The sequence below is a fragment of the Rattus rattus genome, chromosome 6 (genome assembly GCF_011064425.1).
Source record: "Rattus rattus isolate New Zealand chromosome 6, Rrattus_CSIRO_v1, whole genome shotgun sequence".
NCBI classification, from domain to species: domain Eukaryota; kingdom Metazoa; phylum Chordata; class Mammalia; order Rodentia; family Muridae; genus Rattus; species Rattus rattus.
In genome coordinates this window covers 24,531,023-24,550,906 of record NC_046159.1, presented here as the reverse complement: position 1 = coordinate 24,550,906, position 19,884 = coordinate 24,531,023, and the positions used below count along the sequence as shown (strand labels likewise).

Sequence of the window (19,884 nt, the reverse complement as noted above, 5' to 3'; positions counted from 1 at the left end):
GAAAACATTTCCTTTCTTTATTCCTGTTTTTTTAGCAGAGTTCCAAGGTTGTCCTGGAACTGGACATATAGCCCAGGCTGGTCTCAAACTTTCAGGAAACCTCCTGCCTTAACCTTCAGAATGCTGGGATTGTGATCATGTACAGCTGCCACTCATTCTGATGTTGTCATGGGGACAAGAGTGCTTGTTCTTCTGTTGTTTGGTGACAGGGTTTCCACTACATAGCCCTTGGTTGGTCTGGAATCTCTCTCTCTCTCTCTCTCTCTCTCTCTCTCCTCTCTCTCTCTCTCTCCCCTTCCTTCCTTTCTTAGGATTATTTAGTTAGTTAGTTATGTATATTGTATTTTGTCGAAGAGGACATCATATTCCATCTTAAATGGTTGTGAGCCACCATGCAAATGCAGGGAATTGAACCCAGGTCCTCTGAAAGAACAGTGTTCTTAAATATGGAACCGTCTCTCCAGCCCCTGCCACTCTCATCCCTCCCCCTTTTAAGAAATGGTGTCAGACAGAGCAGGCAAGATAATTCAATGAATAAATGCCCCTGCTGTCAAACCTGAATACTTGAGTTTGAGTCCCAGAACCTACATGGTGGACAGGGAAGACCAAGTCTTGTAAATTGTCCTCTGACATCTACACAGGAGTCTGGCACTTCTGCCTCATAAACCCCTCTACTGCCAAACAGGGCAAAAAAATTTTTTTTAATTTTTAAAAATGTAAAGAAATAACATCATCTCTGACAATGTCAGTTCGCTTGACCCTTAGGGAGACCGTGTGTGCATGTTCTCAGGATGTCATTCCCTGGACAAGTTAGAGGGATTGGATTTCAAATGTCCACCTGTCACCTGGGTTCCCTTAAACCGGGAATGTCCTCGCTGCTGCTGTTTACTCCCAGAGCCCTGAAATGTTCCCCTGGGAACTCATTAATTCACCGGTGAGTGAAATTGAGTGATATGATAATGAGAAAAAATGAATTAGAGGAAGATGGAGGCTCGTTCACGTTTCAAATATGATATCCAGGGAAGTCTCCATTGCCGGGCAGTGTTCAAATGAAGATGTGGAGTTAGCGAGGGCTTGAACTATGACACTTTGCACGGAGAGATGTTGTAACAACAGCTGGAGGTGTGGGGCAGGGGCATGCGCTGTGTGTACGCACTGGGCTCCAGTCTTTGTAGCTCAAGATTTGCCTGGTCTAGATAGAAAGTTCCAGACTAGCCATAATGAGCTACACAATGAGACCCTGTCTAAAAACAGGAAGGAAGGAAGGAAAGGAAAGGAAGGAAGAAATGGAAGAAAGAACGAAAAGGATGCTCTTCCAGATGATCAGGGTTTGGTGACTTACAGCCACCTGTTGGACCTCTGCAACAGTGCTCTTAACCACTGGGCCAGCTCTCCAGGCCCCCAGCAAGATATTTATAATGAGAAAAAAGAGTTCTTTTTTTAAGATCACTTTTTCACACACACACACGCGCGCACACACACTAAAACAAATAGCTTTTCGGTGCAAGCAGCTAGTCTTTCTAGCTAACTTGCAATGTCATTTTTACAAAGAAAAATATTAGGATTGGGAGGTCAAAGTTCATTCTCTGGATGCTGTGTGGCTGAGCTTGCTGTCAGAAAGCAGGGCGGTCAATTCCCGTCTCTACTGAGGCACAAAACCGAGTGTAATGAACTGAAGGAACAAATACTGTAAGGTCATGAAGCACAAGATGCTACTGAACAGCCATTTGATGCCACTTTAAGTCACCATGATTGTTGTTATTGTTATCATAGTTTTAAAATTAGGAAGCATGCACAAGCCTTAGGTATAATACCCAGGAACACACACACACACACACACACACACACACACACACACAGCTCATTAACATGATACTAATTTGAGAAATGTCCAGTGCTATTGTCTCTTGATCTTTGTTACCTGCGGTACCTGGGCTGGGCTAGCTTTTTAGAGGAGCAGCCTCAAAGGAAGCTGGCCATTCAGCATAAGCAGTATTGTCAATCATTTAATCTATGTGGCTCTGCCCACCACGGCCCCGCCCCTCCTTACTGGACCCAACCCAGGAGGAGGTAGATGTTGGATACCTGGTGGCAGTGATGCTATCATTGGGGGAGGAGCCCACAAGAGCAAGCTCAAATTTGAATGCCAGGGGCCAGTGCTCTGTCACACAACGGCACTGAAGCAGCCTTGCTTGAAGCAAGCTCCCTTTGACCTAAGACTTTGAGGGAAACAAGAAAGTCACGCTGGAGCCCGAAATGGACAGGTAACAGGACAGTCTCATATGCGTGTGTGTGTGTGTGTGTGTGTGTGTGTGTGTGTGTGTGTGTGTGTGTTCCAGTATTGCTGCCTGGCTGTCTGGCTGTCAGCCTTGCCTGTCAGTGTGCACATTTTCTATTCTGTTCATCACTCTCTGCTCAGGTTTTTTGGTTCTGGACCTAACTCTAACCCTTGAGGTTCTTCACCTCTCCTGGTCGCTCTCTTCTCTGCATTGCAAAAGAGATAGGAAGTCTGGACTTGGCCTGAAATTTGGATAGAGCTGGAGTTGGCTTGTGGCCACGACAGCAAAGGCTTAGAGGCTCGTGGCACACACACACACACACACACACACACGCGCGCACACACACACACACACGCAATCATATCAACTCCTTACTAAAAACAGTAGTGGTTATTTTCATAATTATTTGGCAAATAGCCAACATCTGAAGGCTCGCATGGGGAGTCTTTACTGGGGTTATTTTGCTATAGCAATGAAATCTGTACTTCTTAAAAATGCTAAACATCTGAGATGAATTGCTGGCAGCTCATTACAATGGTGTCTATTGAAGGAGAGAATTTCATTAAAACAGGCAATTTAGTGTTACAGGCTCAACTGTTAGACAGCTAGTGGCATTCTTACTGCTTAATTCATCTGTGCAGAGACTTCTTAGCTTCTTGAAAGCTTTTTGGGCTCTTATATGTGGTTCGTGACAAGCCATTATCAGAAATGTCTCTCTCATTTTTCTACATTTATTGCCAGTGTGTGAGTCACTATGCCTGAAACCCATACACTTGAGTTCACTTCCAGTTGGCTATGAAGGTTAGAATATGGAGTTAATGTAGTTAATGGCAGCATGGCTGTTCTTCAGATTCCAGATCTTTCCTTTCTTGTCTTCCTTCTTTCTTTTTTATTTCTCTCCTCCTCCCCCTTTATCTTCCTTCCCCTCCTCCCCCATCTCCCCTTCCTCCCCTCCCTCCTTCTTCCTCTCCTCCCTCCCTCCTCCCCCTCCTCCCTCCTCTTATCCCTTCCTCCTCCCATCCCTCCTCCCCCTCCTCCCTCCTCCCTCCTCTTATCCCTTCATCCTCCTCCCCCTCATTTCTTCCCCCTCCTCCCCGTCTTCCCCTTTCATCTTCCTCCCCCTCCTCCCCTTGTCTTCCTCCCCTCCTCCCCTTCTCCTTCCCTTCTTCTCTTCCTCCTCTCCTCCTCCTTCCCCTCCTCCCTGTCCTTTCCCCTCCTCCCCCCACTCTCCCTCACCCCTATTAAGGACCACACTGAGGGCCTTGTACATGCTAGACAAGTACTCTGCCACTGAATTACATCCTGAGCCCTCAAAAAGCAAGCAAGCAGGCAAACAGACAAACAACCAGGCAAACAAACAAATGTTCACAGCGGGCAGGCAGACAGCATCAACTACTTCTGAGTTTATAGGATTTTGAAACAAATCTGAGATCTATGCCCTGATGGAGAAGGGGCCGGGAGATATGCGCGAACCTAGCAAAATGCAAGGCAAAGACAAAGGCAAGGCTAAGATTCCGGGAGAAGCAAACCAGAAAGTGGAGAGGTGCACTGTATGGGAGTAAAGGCAGCATGCGGCGAGAACTCACTGTACTCTGCTGGGATTATTTTTAACCCTTTGCGTCTGGTTTGCATTGCTGGGGAAGCGACTGATGTTCTGCCTCAAGGAGCACAGCTGTCTCAGCAGCTGGCAGCCTACAGGTCCGAAACACTGCCCAGCAAAGTCCTCCCTACGGGGAGGGACATTCTGAGGAGAGGGAGCTGGAGATAGGCTCCTAACTAGAGTTGGGGGAAGTGTTGGGTCAAGGCGACCAATCCACAGGTCAGGACTGCGCAGCTCCGCCCACCGTGGCTGGACTCTTAAGACAGAAACGGCCTATTACATTTTCCTGTGGTGCAGACATAATTCTTCTACTTGTGACACACCCTTCTTTTCTAAACTCCAAGGATACCTTTCCTTCATAATAACGGCACCCACCCCAATACATACTCATAAATAACGCTCATGCACGCGCGCACACACACACACACACACACACACGCTTGTACATACACTTGCTACGCACAGTATATGGAAAAAAAGACGTTTTCTAGGGCGGGGTACGACTCCGCGGCAAAGCACTCACTAGCATGTACGAGGCTCCAGGCTCAACCCACTGAAAAAGGTTCTCTACTTTTCCCGGCTAGGTAACACAGACAATTTAGTTAAATAAAAAACCAATTCATTGCTAAGAGATGAAGATTAAGGTGTTTAAGACTAGCTGGATTCAAGAGAGACCTGTGCTTCTTATTATAATATGCTGAGTATAGGATGATGATGATGATGATGATGATGATGATGATGATGATGATGATGATGACGATGATGACGACGATGACAGAGGTGGCCGCGGAGATTGTGATGATGATGTGTCTCACCACATAGCCTGGGTGACTTGCAATTCTCTATGTAAATCAGGCTTTCACTACACAAAGATCCACCTGCCTCTGTGCACCCCCCCTCTGCCCCCGCAAATTCTGTTATTAAAGGTGTGCGCCACCACCATGCCCAGTTGCTAAAGGGTTTTATACGCTAGTGATGAACGGTAGACATGGAGGTTCTATGATGATTATCATGGTAAATTGTTATTTCAAAATAAAGCTATGATCCTTAGAGGCTAAGACAGGAGGATCATGAGTTTGAGGTCAACTGCAGCTACATAGAGATTTCCAGACCAGCATGGATCCCACAGAGAGACCATGTCCTCAAAACAATTTGTTTTTCCAAAAGTCAGCGACTGCCACTTGTATTGAATTATTATTAGAGCGTGAGCTGTCAGCTACATGAATTCAATGATGTATATAAATATTTACAGTGGTTCTAACCACGGCAGCACCAAAGTGGAACATATCCAAATTTCAATCAGCACATAAATGAATAAACAAAACATGGTCTGCCCTCACAATAGAATACTGCTCAGCAGGAAAAGGGAGGCAGCCACCGATAGCCAAGGATGGATACGAAATTTACAGTTTGATGACAGAAGTTACGTAGGAAGGAAAAAATGTAACTTATATGAAATTATAGAAAGTTAGAAACAATTTACATTTACAGAAAGTAGGTCAGCGGTTGCCTGGGCAAGAGGAGAAAGAGCAGCAAATAGCGGCTAAGAAGTTTAAGAAGTCTAGAAACGCTGTCTCCTCTGATGGCGCTGGCAGCCTGGGCTGCGGACCTGTCAGCATTCATGGAGCTGTAGATTTTAAGTGAGTGGAGTTTGCTATGTAAATTGTATTTCAACAGCAACAAAAGTGAAAAATGGTTTCAATTCTCTTGCATCAACACCTATTCAAATTCCTAACTAGTTTTTTTTAAAAAAGAAAAAAAAAAAATCTCTGCACTTCCGCCCAGCACCACTGTGTGGCAGTGCTGTGTCTACAAGTGAGAGCCACACCGCTGTTCATCATCCGTTGTTTCACCTCGCTGGACTCTGTTACGCTGGCCACAGCTTTAACAGGAACTGTAATTTTTTTTTTTTTTTTTAAGAAACTCGAGGGGTTGGGGATTTAGCTCAGTGGTAGAGCGCTTGCCAAGGAAGCCAAAAGCCCTGGGTTCGGCCCCCAGCTCGAAAAAAAAAGAACCAAAAAAAAAAAAAAAAGAAACTCGAGGGCTGGGAAGATGGCTCTGTGGGAACAGCGCTTGCCATGAAAGCGAGAGGATATGAGTTTAGCTGCCCCGTAGCAGGCACCTGTAACTCCTGTGCCTTCTAAGGCAATTTAAGGAGAACTCCGGGAAGCTTATGAGCCTGAGGTGCATAGCAGAGAACAAGAGATTCAGTCTCAAACAGGACAGTAGTCAAGGACCTACACCCAGTGTTGTACTCTGGTCTCCATATGTGTCCTGTAGCATGTGTTGCCTCTCCCCCCCCCCCCCCACCACACACACACACACACACACACACACACACACACACACACACACACACCATTCACACCACAATAAGGAACAAATGTGATTTCTTTTAAAGATACAGAGGCAACTAACTGTTTCTTATACTTCTGTTCAATGAAGGATGGGTAGATACTATGTAGCAAAGTGATAGCAAGTCGACATGACCTCATATGACCCTGTGCTTAGAAGAGGAAGGGCACCCAGCAAGGCCCATCTGCAGCACTGCTTTTCCTGGATGTAAGACAGGACACCCACGGAATATGGTTCTTCAAGGAAGAGAGTGACCTTTCTTTTCCCAGTAGCTCAGTGGCTTTGATAACCTTTTCTTCCTTCCTCCGCTATGACTCAAGTGCTGGAATTGGAGTGTGACTTTCTATGTTTTCCTTTGCTTCCTTTTGTGGTACTGAGGGATCAGACCTAGAGCCTCGTACGTGATAGGCAACTGCTGTACTCCTGAATTATATTCTTGCTATGGAGCTCAGGCTGGGCTCAAACTTACAGCAATCCCCACCCACACCCAACCCCAAAGGGCTAAGGTTACAGGCTCAAGCAACCTTACCCGGTCCTTGCCAGGTTTTATAACTTGCTTTTGGAGGAGTTCTGTTTCTGGGATGCTATTGCAGTAGTGGACAGAAGGTTAAAGCTCTCTAAGGCCGTGTCCAAAGCCTTAGATCTCCCATGTTTCAAGCTCTCAGAATGTCAAACCACCATACTTTCTTTTTTCTGTGTTCCAATAGAATTCACAAACTTATACAATTAATTAAATGTGAAAACTGAGGAAGAAAAATCGATCAAGGAGAGTTAGAGAGATGGCCGGACTGGAGAGATGGCTCAGTGGTTAAGAGACTGGCTGCTTTTCCAGAGATCCTGAGTTCAATTCCCAGCAACCATATATTGGCTCATAATCATCTGATGGGGGTCTCACGCCCTCCTTTGACATGCAGACATGCATGTACACAAAACATTCATACATAAAGCATATAAATAAATGCATTAAAAATAAATAAAGGCTGGAGAGATGGCTCAGTGGTTAAGAACACTGACTGCTCTTCCAGAGGTCCTGAGTTCAATTCCCAGCAACCACATGGTGGCTCACAGCCATCTGTAATGGAATCTGATGCCCTCTTCTGGTGTGTCTGAAGACAGCGACAGTGTCCTCACATACATAAAATAGATAAATAAATCTAAAAAAAATAATCAAGGCTAATTACCCAGTTTGCTGCAGTGAAGGGGAGGGGAAGGGGTGAACTGTGGGCGGGGAAGGATGGGTGGATTTTAAGCTGAGCGCATCTCGGGTATCCAGAAAAGGAAACAAGACTACACTTTCCAGTTTAACCCAGATAATTTTAAAATTTTAAAAATTATAATGATCGTAATAGGTGTGGGGATGCAGCTCAGTGGTTAGCTCGCATATGGCTCCAGGTTCAGTCCTCAGCAGCGGCAATAATAACAGACAAAACTGAGGGAAGAGTGTGGGGACAGAGAGGCCCTGCCCTGAATTTCTTCTCTCATTCACAGCCTCCTGATGAAGCAAAAGAAGTTTCTTTACCACTTCAAAAATGTCCGCTGGGCTAAGGGTCGGCACGAGACCTACCTGTGCTATGTGGTGAAGAGGAGAGATAGCGCCACCTCCTTCTCACTGGACTTCGGCCACCTTCGCAACAAGGTACCAGGGCATTGGTAGCTGTTGACACTAAAGCCCTTGGTGCCAAGTGCTTAGGGGACAAGACAGTCTCAAAGGGGAGAGAAGGAGAAACGGAGTTGGAGAAAGAGCCAGCACCTGTGCTCTCAAGCTGACCAACTCTGACAATCCTCCTGCCTCGGTGCTGTAATTACAGGCGTGTGTCACCACACTGAACCTTTTCGGGTTATTTGATTAATGTCTCCACCAGCTTCCTAGGGTTCTTTCACATTCTGGGCCTGAAGGTTGGTAGTCACGCTGGGAACCGTATTGCCACACCCTGCTTCAATGACAGTAAGAACTGTCCCCAAACTTTTCTACATCTCCCCATTCCACTTCGCCCCCCCATTAAGTAAAGGAGCCCCCTCGCCCCCAAACCCTCCATCCAGAGGCTGCTCCGCGGTGACCTGGGCTAGGTTCCCAGTACTCCCATGTCAACTCACAACCATCTGAAACTCCCGATCCGGGGAATCCAATGCTTTCCCACAAGGGCAACGCACACGCATACAAGCACAAGCACAAGCACAAGCGCATGCACAAGCGCACGGACACGCACACGCTCGTGGAGTTGTCCATTTATAATGAAGGTTCCCTTTTGTGGGGAAAACTTACTTTAACACTATCATTTTACACACAATCCCTTCCCTACTTGGAGTCATGACACACTGTATTTATAGACGGCTTGGTCAAGTAGTACTTTCTCTTCGCACGCAGTGCTCACAACACCAGTTTGCTTTACTGCTAAAGAAATAGCGCAAAAAAGATGAGTAAAATAAAAACCATCTTCAGTCTTAGACTAATGATTTTCACAATAGGACATGGGCCTATTATGGTTGCAGTTATCACAGGCACTGTGGTCACGCGCGCACACACACACGCACACGTACACGCACACACACACACACACACACACACACATTACTTAATTGCCTTCCACTTACACACGAAGTTAGACTTGAGTCTCTTCAATAAGCTTTCCCTCCAAGCAGTGCCCTAACCCTCCTTACAAATTGTCCTGGCGCCACCTAGTGGCCAAGATGCAGTTTTACAACATGGCATCCAAACAATCACAAAGGTGTGTGATAAATTCCTTGTCCCATAAATCTGCAGCTTTTCTTGACCCAACAGAGCCAATGTAATAAAAAGATTTGGCTCCAATAAGTGCTCTCTTAACAAGACAATTAACTTTATTCTGGGAATGGTGGCGCACACCCTTAATCCAGAACTCTGGAGGCAGAGGCAGGTGGATCTCTGTGAGTTTGAGGCCAGCCTGGTCTACATAGCGAGTTCCAGGCCAGCCATGCGACATTCCTACAAGCATCCCAAATGGCCTGGGTGGGACAGCATTGCCTGTCTCGTCACCAGCACTCTCTGCTCTTTCTCCAGTCGGGCTGCCACGTGGAATTGTTGTTCCTACGCTACATCTCGGACTGGGACCTGGACCCCGGCCGGTGTTACCGTGTCACCTGGTTCACTTCCTGGAGCCCCTGCTACGACTGTGCGCGGCACGTGGCTGAGTTTCTGAGATGGAACCCTAACCTCAGCCTGAGGATTTTCACCGCGCGCCTCTACTTCTGCGAAGACCGCAAGGCTGAGCCTGAGGGGCTGCGGAGGCTGCACCGCGCCGGAGTCCAGATCGGGATCATGACCTTCAAAGGTGAGACGGGTGCACAGGAGAGGAGGTCTGAGTTGTCACTCAGAGTGAGAGTCGGCTGGGAAACTGGGGGCAGAGGGCGACATCAAGACTCTCAATTCGTACTCGAGATCAAATGTATTATTTTATTTTTTGAGGTAGGGTCTCACTATCTCAGGCTTTCAATTCTCCGGCCTGTGCCTTCTGAGTGGTGGAACTATAAGTATGCTTAATCTCAGAATTATCAGAATTTGAGACATAGAAGTTGGCAGGGCTACAGGTGCGCTCAGTGACAGAACTCTTGTCTAGCATGTGCAAAGCCCTGCGTTCCACCGTCAGCCATCAAATAACAAATTAACGATGATGATGATGATGGTGATGGTGATGGTGGTGGTGGTCAGAGGGATGGTTCTGTGGGGACACTTGCCTTGGTGGCTCAAGTTTGATCCCTGAAACCCCACATGGTGGAAGAAAAGAAATCTCACTAACTGTGTCTGACTTTCTGACCTTCACCTACACACTGTTTGTATGTGCGCGCACGCAGACGCACCTTCTTATTTATGCATTTATTTCTCTTTTAAGACTATTTTTACTGCTGGAATACATTTGTAGAAAATCATGAAAGAACTTTCAAAGCCTGGGAAGGGCTGCATGAAAACTCCGTCAGGCTAACCAGACAGCTTCGGCGCATCCTTTTGGTAAGTTCGTTCTCTCTCTCTCTCTCTCTCTCTCTCTCTCTCTCTCTCTCTCTCTCTCTGTGTGTGTGTGTGTCTGTCTCCCCCCCCCCCCAGCCTCTTAGATAGTTGTATCTCGTGTTGTTTCACATGACGTAATACTTCACTGCACTTACACTCTAGTTTTCTCTTTGATCTTTGCCCAGGGCTGAGCTCCCACTTAGCCTCTTTCCTGTAGCTTCCTCTTCGCTCAGTCCTCATAACTGTTTCTTTCTGTTACCCTCCCCTCAGGTGGGATTCCTTCTAGGCCAGAATTCTCCCCTTCTTTTTCCTAGACCTCATCCCAATATACTTTCCTCTGGAGCACCCACTTCGTTCAGACGCTTCCCCCTCCCCAGCTCAAATTTAAATCCATTCACTCTGTTTGTATCTCTCGTTTCTGCAGCCCTTGTATGAAGTCGATGACTTGAGAGATGCGTTTCGCATTTTGGGACTTTGATAGCAACCTCCTGGAACGTCACGTGTAGTGAAATTTCTCTGCTGAAGAGACTGGATGGAAAAACAATCCTTCAACTACCCGTTTTTCTTCCTAAGTACTCACTTATAAGTGTAGAGGGGAAATTATATGACTTTTAAAAATACTTGAGCTGCATAGGCCCTCCAGAGCGATGGTGCAAACTGTGCTTTGTGTGCAACATCGCCATCTACTGGGAAACAGCAGAACTGCCAGACTTTGGACCACATAAGATGCTCTCTCGGACTTTTCAACAGGATGGAAACGGAAGGAAATTGCTTAGAAAAGCATATGGAGACGATCTCACAGTTTGTTACACCTACCCTATGTTCTTTTATTCATTTGAATTTTCAGGGGTATCAGTGACGGATTTTTCTACTCTTTTCCTCTGGGGCTCACTTTCAGGGGTTCTCTTCTGACGAGGCCACGGGGCTGTCCTATAGTCGCGGTCTGAGCCATCACAAGTCATTCTCTCAAAAGCATTAATATGCAGGCATGTGCTATATATTACTATATATTTTCATTGTCCGTCCTGTTTTTTATATTCGTACGTGAGAGGGTTTGGGGGTTGGGATTTGAAGTATGCGTGATCACCTCTGGGTGATTTTAATAAAGGATATTAAAGTGCAGATGAGGACTACAAAGAAATCATTCTGAAAATGAGTTCATGCTTCAAGAAGCAAATCCCCTGGAAACACAGACTCTCTTTCGTTTTTAATGTCATTAGTTTACTTACAGTCTTATCTAGAATGAGAGTTCAAGAGTTCAATCCAATTTTCAGATCGCTTCCCTTAAACATCCATAACTCTGTTAAAGGGTTTAAACATCCTTATTTCTTAAGTAACTGGTGCCTTACTGTAAGGAGAGGAGCAGAAAATCCAGATCAAAAGTATACAGTCATCATAGACAGTAACTGCCACTTATCCCCACCCCAACTCCTAACCCCAACTCCCCCCAAAAAAGAGAAAAGAAAAGAGCAATTCTCCTCCCCCACCCCTCCGCCCCCTCCTCATAGTGGCTGAGACAGACCACAGAGGTGGTGAATGTCTGGATACTCTGGCCCAACATGGCTGGAAGCTCTTCGAGGACCACAAAGACAAAACACAGCAGAAATGGCCCCACGTTCCTACTCTCCTTCCCTTGTGTCCTTGGCAACAAGATTCTTAAAGCAGCCTGTGATTTAGAAACACCAGGAACTTCTAGTAATGGACACCTGGGAATTGTCTGAGTATGGAGTGGTAATTTATTCTCTTTGATGGATGTCCACAAAGTTAAGCAAAAAATTCTATTTTTTATATGTGTGTGGTGCTGTTCCCCCAAATTGTTAACTATATAAGAGGGTGGCAAACTAGAGTCATATCCGATGCCAGGAAAAGTGGCATTCACCTATAGTTCCAGCATTCAGGAGGCTGAGGCAGAAGGACTGTAAATTTGAGGCCAGTCTGGGCTGTAAGGTGAGACGCTATTTAAAACAGCATGGCGAGGGTTGGGGTCGGATAAATAATATTTAACATGGAAAAATGCAAGGCACAAGACCATGGCAAGGAAATTATGCTTTGCCCAAGAAAATTTATGGAACCAACATAGACTCCCTATTTGTCCCTCTTATGCCTTGTCTCCCTAACAACGATCTTCGCTGATGAGAAAAATATTAGAAAAAAAAATCCCTGTGCAGCTATTACCCAGTAGCCGTTAGAACGCACTTAAAAGACCCACGGGATATTCTGTACCCGAAATCGGTATTTATTGTATGTAAGTTGCTAAGGAAGAGGAGAAAAAAATAAAGATCATCAATTCCTTCCTGTATCTGTTCCTGTTTCATATTTTGCTGCACATCATCCAGCGATACTCCTGATGTCATTTCCTCTTCCGGAATATTAAAGTGGGTGCCTGAAGTTTCATAGATTTGAAACTTTAGAAATTGCTATCTCTGTGCACACGACTGTGACCATCAGAAAGTGTAATGGTTCGGCTTAGCAGCTGTGCTCTCGAATTTTAGGAACTTTTGTTTTTCCTCACAGCAAGTTCATCTCGGCTCATTTTAAATCAACTGGATACGTGATTAGAATCTGAAAGTTTTGGAGACGAACTACTGAATAAAATGACGTCAAAAAAAGCGTTTATAAGTTAAAGTGACAGGGTAAGGTGGTACATGTCTTTAGCCCCAGCATTGGGAAGACAGAGGCAGGAGGGTCTCTGTGGGTTTGAGGTCAGCCTGAGAGTGCTCCATGGACAGCCAGGACCACACATAGAGACCTTGTCTTAGAAAAAATAAAGGAAGAAATGAATAAATAAATACCTGATGAAATAGAATTTAATTGAGAGTTTAGAAATTAACCCGCTTATCTACGACCAACTGATTTTGGATAAAGGTGCAAGGTACGCTGAGTCAGCAAATCCTGCTGGGGCAACTTGACCTTTCGTGCAGAGAATGAAGTTGGCAAGGTGGCACCTGCCTGTCCTCTACTTGGGAGACTGAGTCAAGAAGATCAATTGTTCGGGACAGCATGGGGATAAGAAGGACTCCATCTTAAACAAAGGAAACAAATGAAAGAACAGATTTGGACCTCTTACACACACACACACACACACACACACACACACACACACACACACAGAAATGTGTTCAATAGCGAGAACTTCCACGTAGAGATTGAAAGTTTAAGCCTTCAAAGTAGCACAGGTGGAAATCTTCCTGAGGTTTGGATTCCTAACCACCGGAACAGACACCCAATAAAAACAGCGTCAATGAGGCAGTGGGATGACTGGAACTTGTGGACATGTAGGAATGTGGGGAGCAGTTTGCAGATCCTCAGAAGTTAAATGGAGAATGCTATTGGACCAGACAATCCCCCTGCTGAGTTTCTAAAAAGAATTACAAGCTTGAGGAGTTAGTTAGACAGATAGCTCACTTGGTAAAGTGTTTGCCTTGAAACCACAGGGAGCCAGGTTTGATCCCCAGAATTCCTAATCCCCAAAATCCCAGTTAAAACACTGCACATGGTGGTGCAAAATCCCAGCACTCAAGAGGCAGAGGCAGCCAGGTCTGAGGCCAGTAGCATCATCTACTTGGCAAATTCCAGGGAAATGGAGAGAATCTTTTCCTTTTAGGGCCATGCTTAGTGGCAAACACCTTTTCCCACCACTCAGGATGCAGAGACAGGCAGATTTCTGTGAGATTGAGGTCAGCCCGGTCTACAAAGTGAATCTCTATTTTAAAAAAAAAATGGCCAGAGCCTAAAAGAATGATACCTTCGTATTTATGTGCACGTGGCTGAGGAGTGATACCAACACATGTATGTGCACATGGCTAAGGAATGTTAGCTACATATGCACATGCAAATGACTGAAGACATACATGCACACACCACAGATAAAAAGAAACATATATGGTCAGACAAAAAGGTGTACGTGAATATTCAGAATACCATTCGGCATAATAGCCCCGAAACGTAAATACCCATCAGCTGGTGAGTGTGTACAAGCGTAGTGTGGCACACCCGCAGAGGAAATTTAATTGATTTGGCCGTACCATGAATATACCGTGAAGGCATGGTGCTGGGCCAGCAGGATGGCTCAATGGGTAACGACCTCATCAGCCAAGTCCAAGCTGGGAGAAGAGAGAACCAACTCAACTCTGTCCTCTGATCTCACATGCATCATGGCTTGCAGGCCACCCCCGTACATGTACAATAGGTAAGTGCAATTTTTAAAAGAAAGAAAACTAATAATTGATTTCAAAAGAAGGGCTAGAGAGATGGCTCAGTGGTTAGGAGCACTGACTGCTCTTCCAGAGGTCCTGAGTTCCATTCCCAGCAACCACACGGTGGCTCGCAACCATCTGTAATGGTGATCCGATGCCGTCTTCCGGTGCGTCTGAAGACAGCTACAGTGTACTCACATATGTTAAATAAATAAATAAATCTTTTAAAAAATTTTTTTCAAAAGAAAACATTGTGCTCTATGGGAGAAACACACAAAACTCCACACGTTGTACGATTCCAGTGCCTAAAATGTCCAGAGTAGGAGTCCGGATGTGGCCGTGCACATCCCAGCATTCGGGAGATGAGGCAGGAGGATCGGAAGCTCACAGCCAGGCTTGACTACATAATAAAGTCATGGCCAGGGTGGGCTACATGAGACCCTTCTCCAAACAAACAAACAAACAAACAAACAAACAAACACACCCTTCGGAGACAGAAAACACTAGAAACTGGGAAACCCATAGAGACACTAAGTGCTTACCAGGGATTGGAGGGGAGGAGAAACGAAGATCTGCTTACGTGTGGGTGTCAGCATTCTGTCAAAGGGAAGTATTTTTTAATAAAATTACTAGAATTCTGTGCATTTAAGGATCTGTCTTAATGATTGATTTGGTTTTCTGACCCAGGGTTCTGAAAGTTGCTATGATATAGACGTGGCTGACCTCGAACTCAGAGACCCACCTGTCTGTGCCTCCCGAGTGCCAGGATTACAGGTGTGTGATACCACACCTGGTGGCAGTGTCTTTGAGAGTGTCATTGCCATCCTTTCTGCCCACAAGACAAGCCCCTAAAGTCATACCTGCTGGGTCCAGTCTTCAGCCCTGACAGGGGGAATCTGTGCTCCAAGTCTGTCTCCTGGTTTTGGTGGAGTTGGATTTGAACTCAAGGCCTCCTGCATGCTAGGCGAACACTCTATGAGCCATACCCCAGCTTCTAAGTGGATCATTTGCTTCCTTCCTTCCTTCCTTCCTTCCTTTCTTTCTTTCTTTCTTCCTTTCTTTTCTTCCTTTCTTCCTTTCTTCCTTTCTTTATTATTTTTTATCATTCTTGCTATTTGTTTTGTGACAAGTCTTCCCACCCCCCACATAACCAAGGCTAGCTTACAACTGTGTAGTTGAGGCCAGCCTTGAATTCCTGGTTTTTCTGCTCCATCTCCTGAGTGCACACCACCATGCCCAGCCCCCAAGTAGCTCTCTAACCCCTCCAGGATCATCTGAGAAAGATGAAAAGCCCCAAGGAGTTGCAAGCTGGCCCAACCAACACTCACAGGGAAGGGGGATTGGTTCCTGTCGAATATACTCTCATGGGATACCAGCTTCCGACACTGTTAGTCTGAGAAATTAAAACAACTCTGTGATTTTGTTTAAAAGTTATGCTTCCCACAAAGTCCCCCACACTCCCTCCCTCTGTCCTGTGAACTCACAGCTCTATTCTGTCCTAGGTGCACACCCTAAATAAACAAAAGGCTTCTTCACAAGCCCAGTCACAGAGTTCACGTTGTCCGCAACAAACCCTCCTTCCCTGTCCCGTAACCAAAGCCCGAGCTCTAGAACTGGTTCTAACTGGGAATTCTCATGGCATAGCATATGCTCCCTTCTCTGCAGTGAGCAATGCATTCAATATTTCCTGAAAACCATTGGCACACAAAATTCCAAGTCACCAACTCCTGCTGCTCTGTCTGCTGAACTAGCTTCCAGTACTACCTAATTCATTTTAGATTATTATTGTTATTATTGTTATTATTATTATTATCATTAGTGAGTGTTAGTTACTTTTTTGTTGTTGTGATTAAAACACCGTCACCGGGGACAACTTAAGAAAGAGAGAGAGTTTCTCTTGGCTTATCGCACTGAGAGCTAAGATACCATCACTGTGGGGTGGAGGCCTGGCATCGAGTGGCAGCCGTGACGTGAGGAGCAGGAAACTGGGTAATCACATCTTTAACAGCGAGGGTCAAGCAGAGAGCAAACTGGAAATAGAGCTGTAAAATGTTAAAGCCCATGAGTGATCGGTTCCCTCAGCCGGGCTGCACTTCCTAAACACCCCCAAAACAGCCACCGACCTAGAACCAACATTGAGTATTAGAGCCTGTGGGAACATTTGTCATTCTAACCACGGGACAAGTGCCCTTGCACAGTAAGCCATCTTGCCAGCTCATTCTCCACAATTTGTATTTCATTTCACTAACGCTCTCTCTGTAGTGGTGGTAATGACGGTTGTTTCTTAAGGAGACTTCATTTAAAATCAACACTGCTCCACTCAGTATTCACTCATTCTAGTGGATTGCTGTCTATACGCAGGTGAGGGCGGGCACAAGGTAAGGTGAGAGAGAGCCTGTGATTGGGCAGGGGACAGCGAAGGTGTCTGGGAGTTTTAGAGACGGGAGAGAGAGACACAAGAAGGAAGGAAGATGAAGGAAGAGAAAGATGATCTAGATTTTGCGTGGCTTTAAATAGTCCCAGGTAGCCATGAATATCATATAAGGGAAGGAAAATTACAGGACAATTTGTCCAGTCTAGGCGGGCAGCTTATATCAATATCAATTGGCTCTGAGTTCACTGAGTGGGTGTTTTGTGGGGTGAGAATTTACTGATATAAATCTGATTGATAAATTACAAGCCTCTAGAGTTTTGATTTCACTGCGTTACAGGGATTTGTGACAGCTCACCACAGCGGGCAGATGGCCGGGAATGATAGCAGAATCTGCATTTGCCTCGTAAGCCTGGTAAGACTCCTGCGAGTTGTCCTTTAACCCCCACAGGATTGCAGTGCACACGTGTGTGTGTGTACGTGTGTGTGTGTTGTTTGTTTTAATATATTAAAAGTCTTCAGCTACATAGCAAAACAGATCAATCAGGGCCTGTCTCTACAACAACAAAGATAAAAAAAAGTAAAACACATTTTTAAAAAAAAAATTATTTATTCTTGTTTATGAGTACACTGCCTCTGTCTTCAGATACACCAGAAGAGGGCATCAGCTTCCATTACAGATGGTTGTGAGCCACCATAAGGTTACCGGAGAATTGAACTCAGGACCTCTGGAAGAGCAGTTAGTGCTCTTAACCACTGAGCCATCTCTCCAGCCCAAAACACAATATTAAACCTTTATTTCATTTATTATTTACTTAGTGAGATGGGAGTTCTGGTATTAAAGACCCACACCCCCACACCCAGCCTTGGCCCTTGTTTTAACAACCGTATACAGCAGGCTGATCATTCTGAGGTTTAACACTCGTTAGTTTTACTTCCTTAGAGGACTACACTTTCACAATGTGTGATAATTAAATATTTTGTTTGTCTGTGAACTTTAAGATTGTTGTTTCTAGGTGTGGTGGCCCACACCTGTAATCCCAGCACTTGGGAAGGCTTAGACAGGTCTGGGAGTTTCCAGCCAGCCTGGGCTATACCACAGACCCTTTGGATTCTCCTCTCTCTATTCAAACACTCCCCTCCTGTCTCTTCTGGTCCATGGGTCTGCATCCAGCCCCAGTAAAGAGGAACAAAAAAGAGATACTGAGGCAGCTTCAACCGTCCTCTGACCTGTTGGCTATCTCTGACACTCGTCGCAACGGTGCAAAGCCTCCTGGGAATTGCTCCGTGGTTGAGTGCGCAAGAGTTGTTTTGGGTCCCATCCCGAATGGCTTTGCAAGTTGAAAATAGCATCTGCCTTCTTCTTGGCTCCTGAACCCTTGACAGTGCATGGAAACAGCCTTCCCTTCAAATTACTAATTCCTGCCTCAAAATCTGGGAGGAGTAAGAATGCACTGCCTATCAGTGCTGTAAAACAGGATTCTGTCTGGAGGAGGTAACTTTACTTAGGAAACCTAGGTACACGTTTAAGTAGAGAATGGTTTATAAAGTTAAACAGGACTCTGGGGTGGGGGGAGCCAAAAACAAGTTAGTGAAGAGAGACCTTGGGTAGTCATTGCTCAAGAGCTGTCACCCTCTCTGTCGGATATGATAACCAGGACAGGGCTGGGTTGGCTGTAAAGAGACAAGTTCTGGAGTCACACAGGCCATCTGGGAGATAGGTGAAAACCCAGGCAAGCTGTATCCCCAGGAAGATGCTCTAGTCTTTAGAGCGTGAAATCCACTGAGCACAAATAAGGACCTCTGAGTGCTAATCAAATGCAATGGCCCTCTGGGGTCTTAAGACTGTCATGGTTCATGCAATTTGGTTTCTTCTTTCCAATTTGAATCTCACGGGTGTCATGTATCCTTATCAGACACGAGATCTAAGTAAGAAACTGAAAGAAAGAAGTAAGAAAGGAGGAGACAGTGATGTACAGGAAGACTCCATAAACGTCCCACAAAACCGTCTGTATAAAGAGCAAACTGGGAAAGCGCCTGCAGTGGCTGGTTTCCTGTCTTTTTCATGGTAGTTTCTTTTCTTTCCCAAGGCTTCAATGCTCTGTTTACTCCCAATGGAACCTTTTCACACAAAGACAAGATTTCATAAGACCACAATGATAGCTGGGTAGTGACGGCATGCATCTTTAATTTCATCACTCCGGAAGCGGAGGCCAGTGGACTCTGTGAGTTCAAGGCCAGCCTAGTCTACAGAGCGAGTTCCAAGGCTGCTAGAAAACCCTATCTCAAAAAGCAAACAAAATACCCCCCCCCCGGCAACGAAAACATAGCAGTGACTTAGGCAGCAAAGGAAAGATGCTCAGGTCCCAGCCTGTGTCTGAGGATGGCTCACAGCTGTTAACTTACTCAATTAATTAATTTCTTCAAGCTCCCAAGAATCTGTTTTCAGCGCAGCACTTAGCACGGCCCCTCAGGGTTCACTAGACATGGGTGATTCTGCTACGAAAGTTTTTCCAGGAGTTAAAGGTGTAGCTGAGTGGCAGAGTGCTACCCACCCTGGGGGAGGGCCTGGGTTCGATCCCCAACACAGGAGAAAAAGGGGGAGGGGGACAAGGTATATATGGTAAACTGTGCCTGTACTGGGAGCAGAGGCAGAAAGATTGTGAGAGACACCAGATTGGGCTGCATAGTAAGACCTTGTCTCAAACGAAACAGAGAAGAAAGGAAGAACAAGGAAAAATAACAAAAATAAAGGCAGATAAAGGCAGTTCTTCCAGAAGACACAGTGTTTGTAATCCTGAGTTTTTCCTCTCTCTCTTTCTCTCTCTCTCTCTCTCTCTCTCTCTCTCTCTCTCTCTCTCTCTCTCTTTCTTTGAGACTGTGTCTATAATGTAGCTCAGGCTGGCCTCACACTTGCTGTAGAGCCAAAGACGGCCTTGAACTCCTGATTCTCCTGCCGCTACCTCTGGGTTTATAGCCTGTGGTATCACTCCGGGTTTATACGATTTTAAAACTGGAACGTGGACTTCATGAACGCTTGGCAAGTTCTTTACAGGCTGAGCTCCATCCCCAGCCCTGGGAATTTATGAACCCCAGTTTGCCAC

General features: G+C 45.6%; 1 protein-coding gene and 1 pseudogene across 1 annotated transcript; one reads left to right on the top strand and one right to left on the bottom strand.

Annotated features, from left to right (window-relative positions):
* Nucleotides 1-2,163: 2,163 nt before the first annotated feature.
* On the top strand, nucleotides 2,164-11,272 carry Aicda (activation induced cytidine deaminase). Its single transcript, XM_032907399.1, has 5 exons — nucleotides 2,164-2,264; nucleotides 7,723-7,870; nucleotides 9,272-9,542; nucleotides 10,101-10,216; nucleotides 10,638-11,272. The coding sequence occupies exons 1-5, from the start codon at nucleotides 2,257-2,259 to the stop codon at nucleotides 10,689-10,691; spliced, it is 597 nt and encodes a 198-aa protein (XP_032763290.1). The 5' UTR covers nucleotides 2,164-2,256; the 3' UTR covers nucleotides 10,692-11,272.
* Nucleotides 11,273-11,535: 263 nt separating this feature from the next.
* Nucleotides 11,536-11,774, bottom strand: LOC116902718 (annotated as a pseudogene).
* Nucleotides 11,775-19,884: the final 8,110 nt, after the last annotated feature.

What these genes read in the sequence shown, in the direction of transcription:
- Aicda (XM_032907399.1), top strand. An exon ending in TCGGCCACCTTCGCAACAAG is followed by an intron (nt 7,871 to 9,271) that starts GTACCAGGGCAT and finishes CTCTTTCTCCAG; the next exon opens with TCGGGCTGCCACGTGGAATT. An exon ending in AGCTTCGGCGCATCCTTTTG is followed by an intron (nt 10,217 to 10,637) that starts GTAAGTTCGTTC and finishes TCGTTTCTGCAG; the next exon opens with CCCTTGTATGAAGTCGATGA.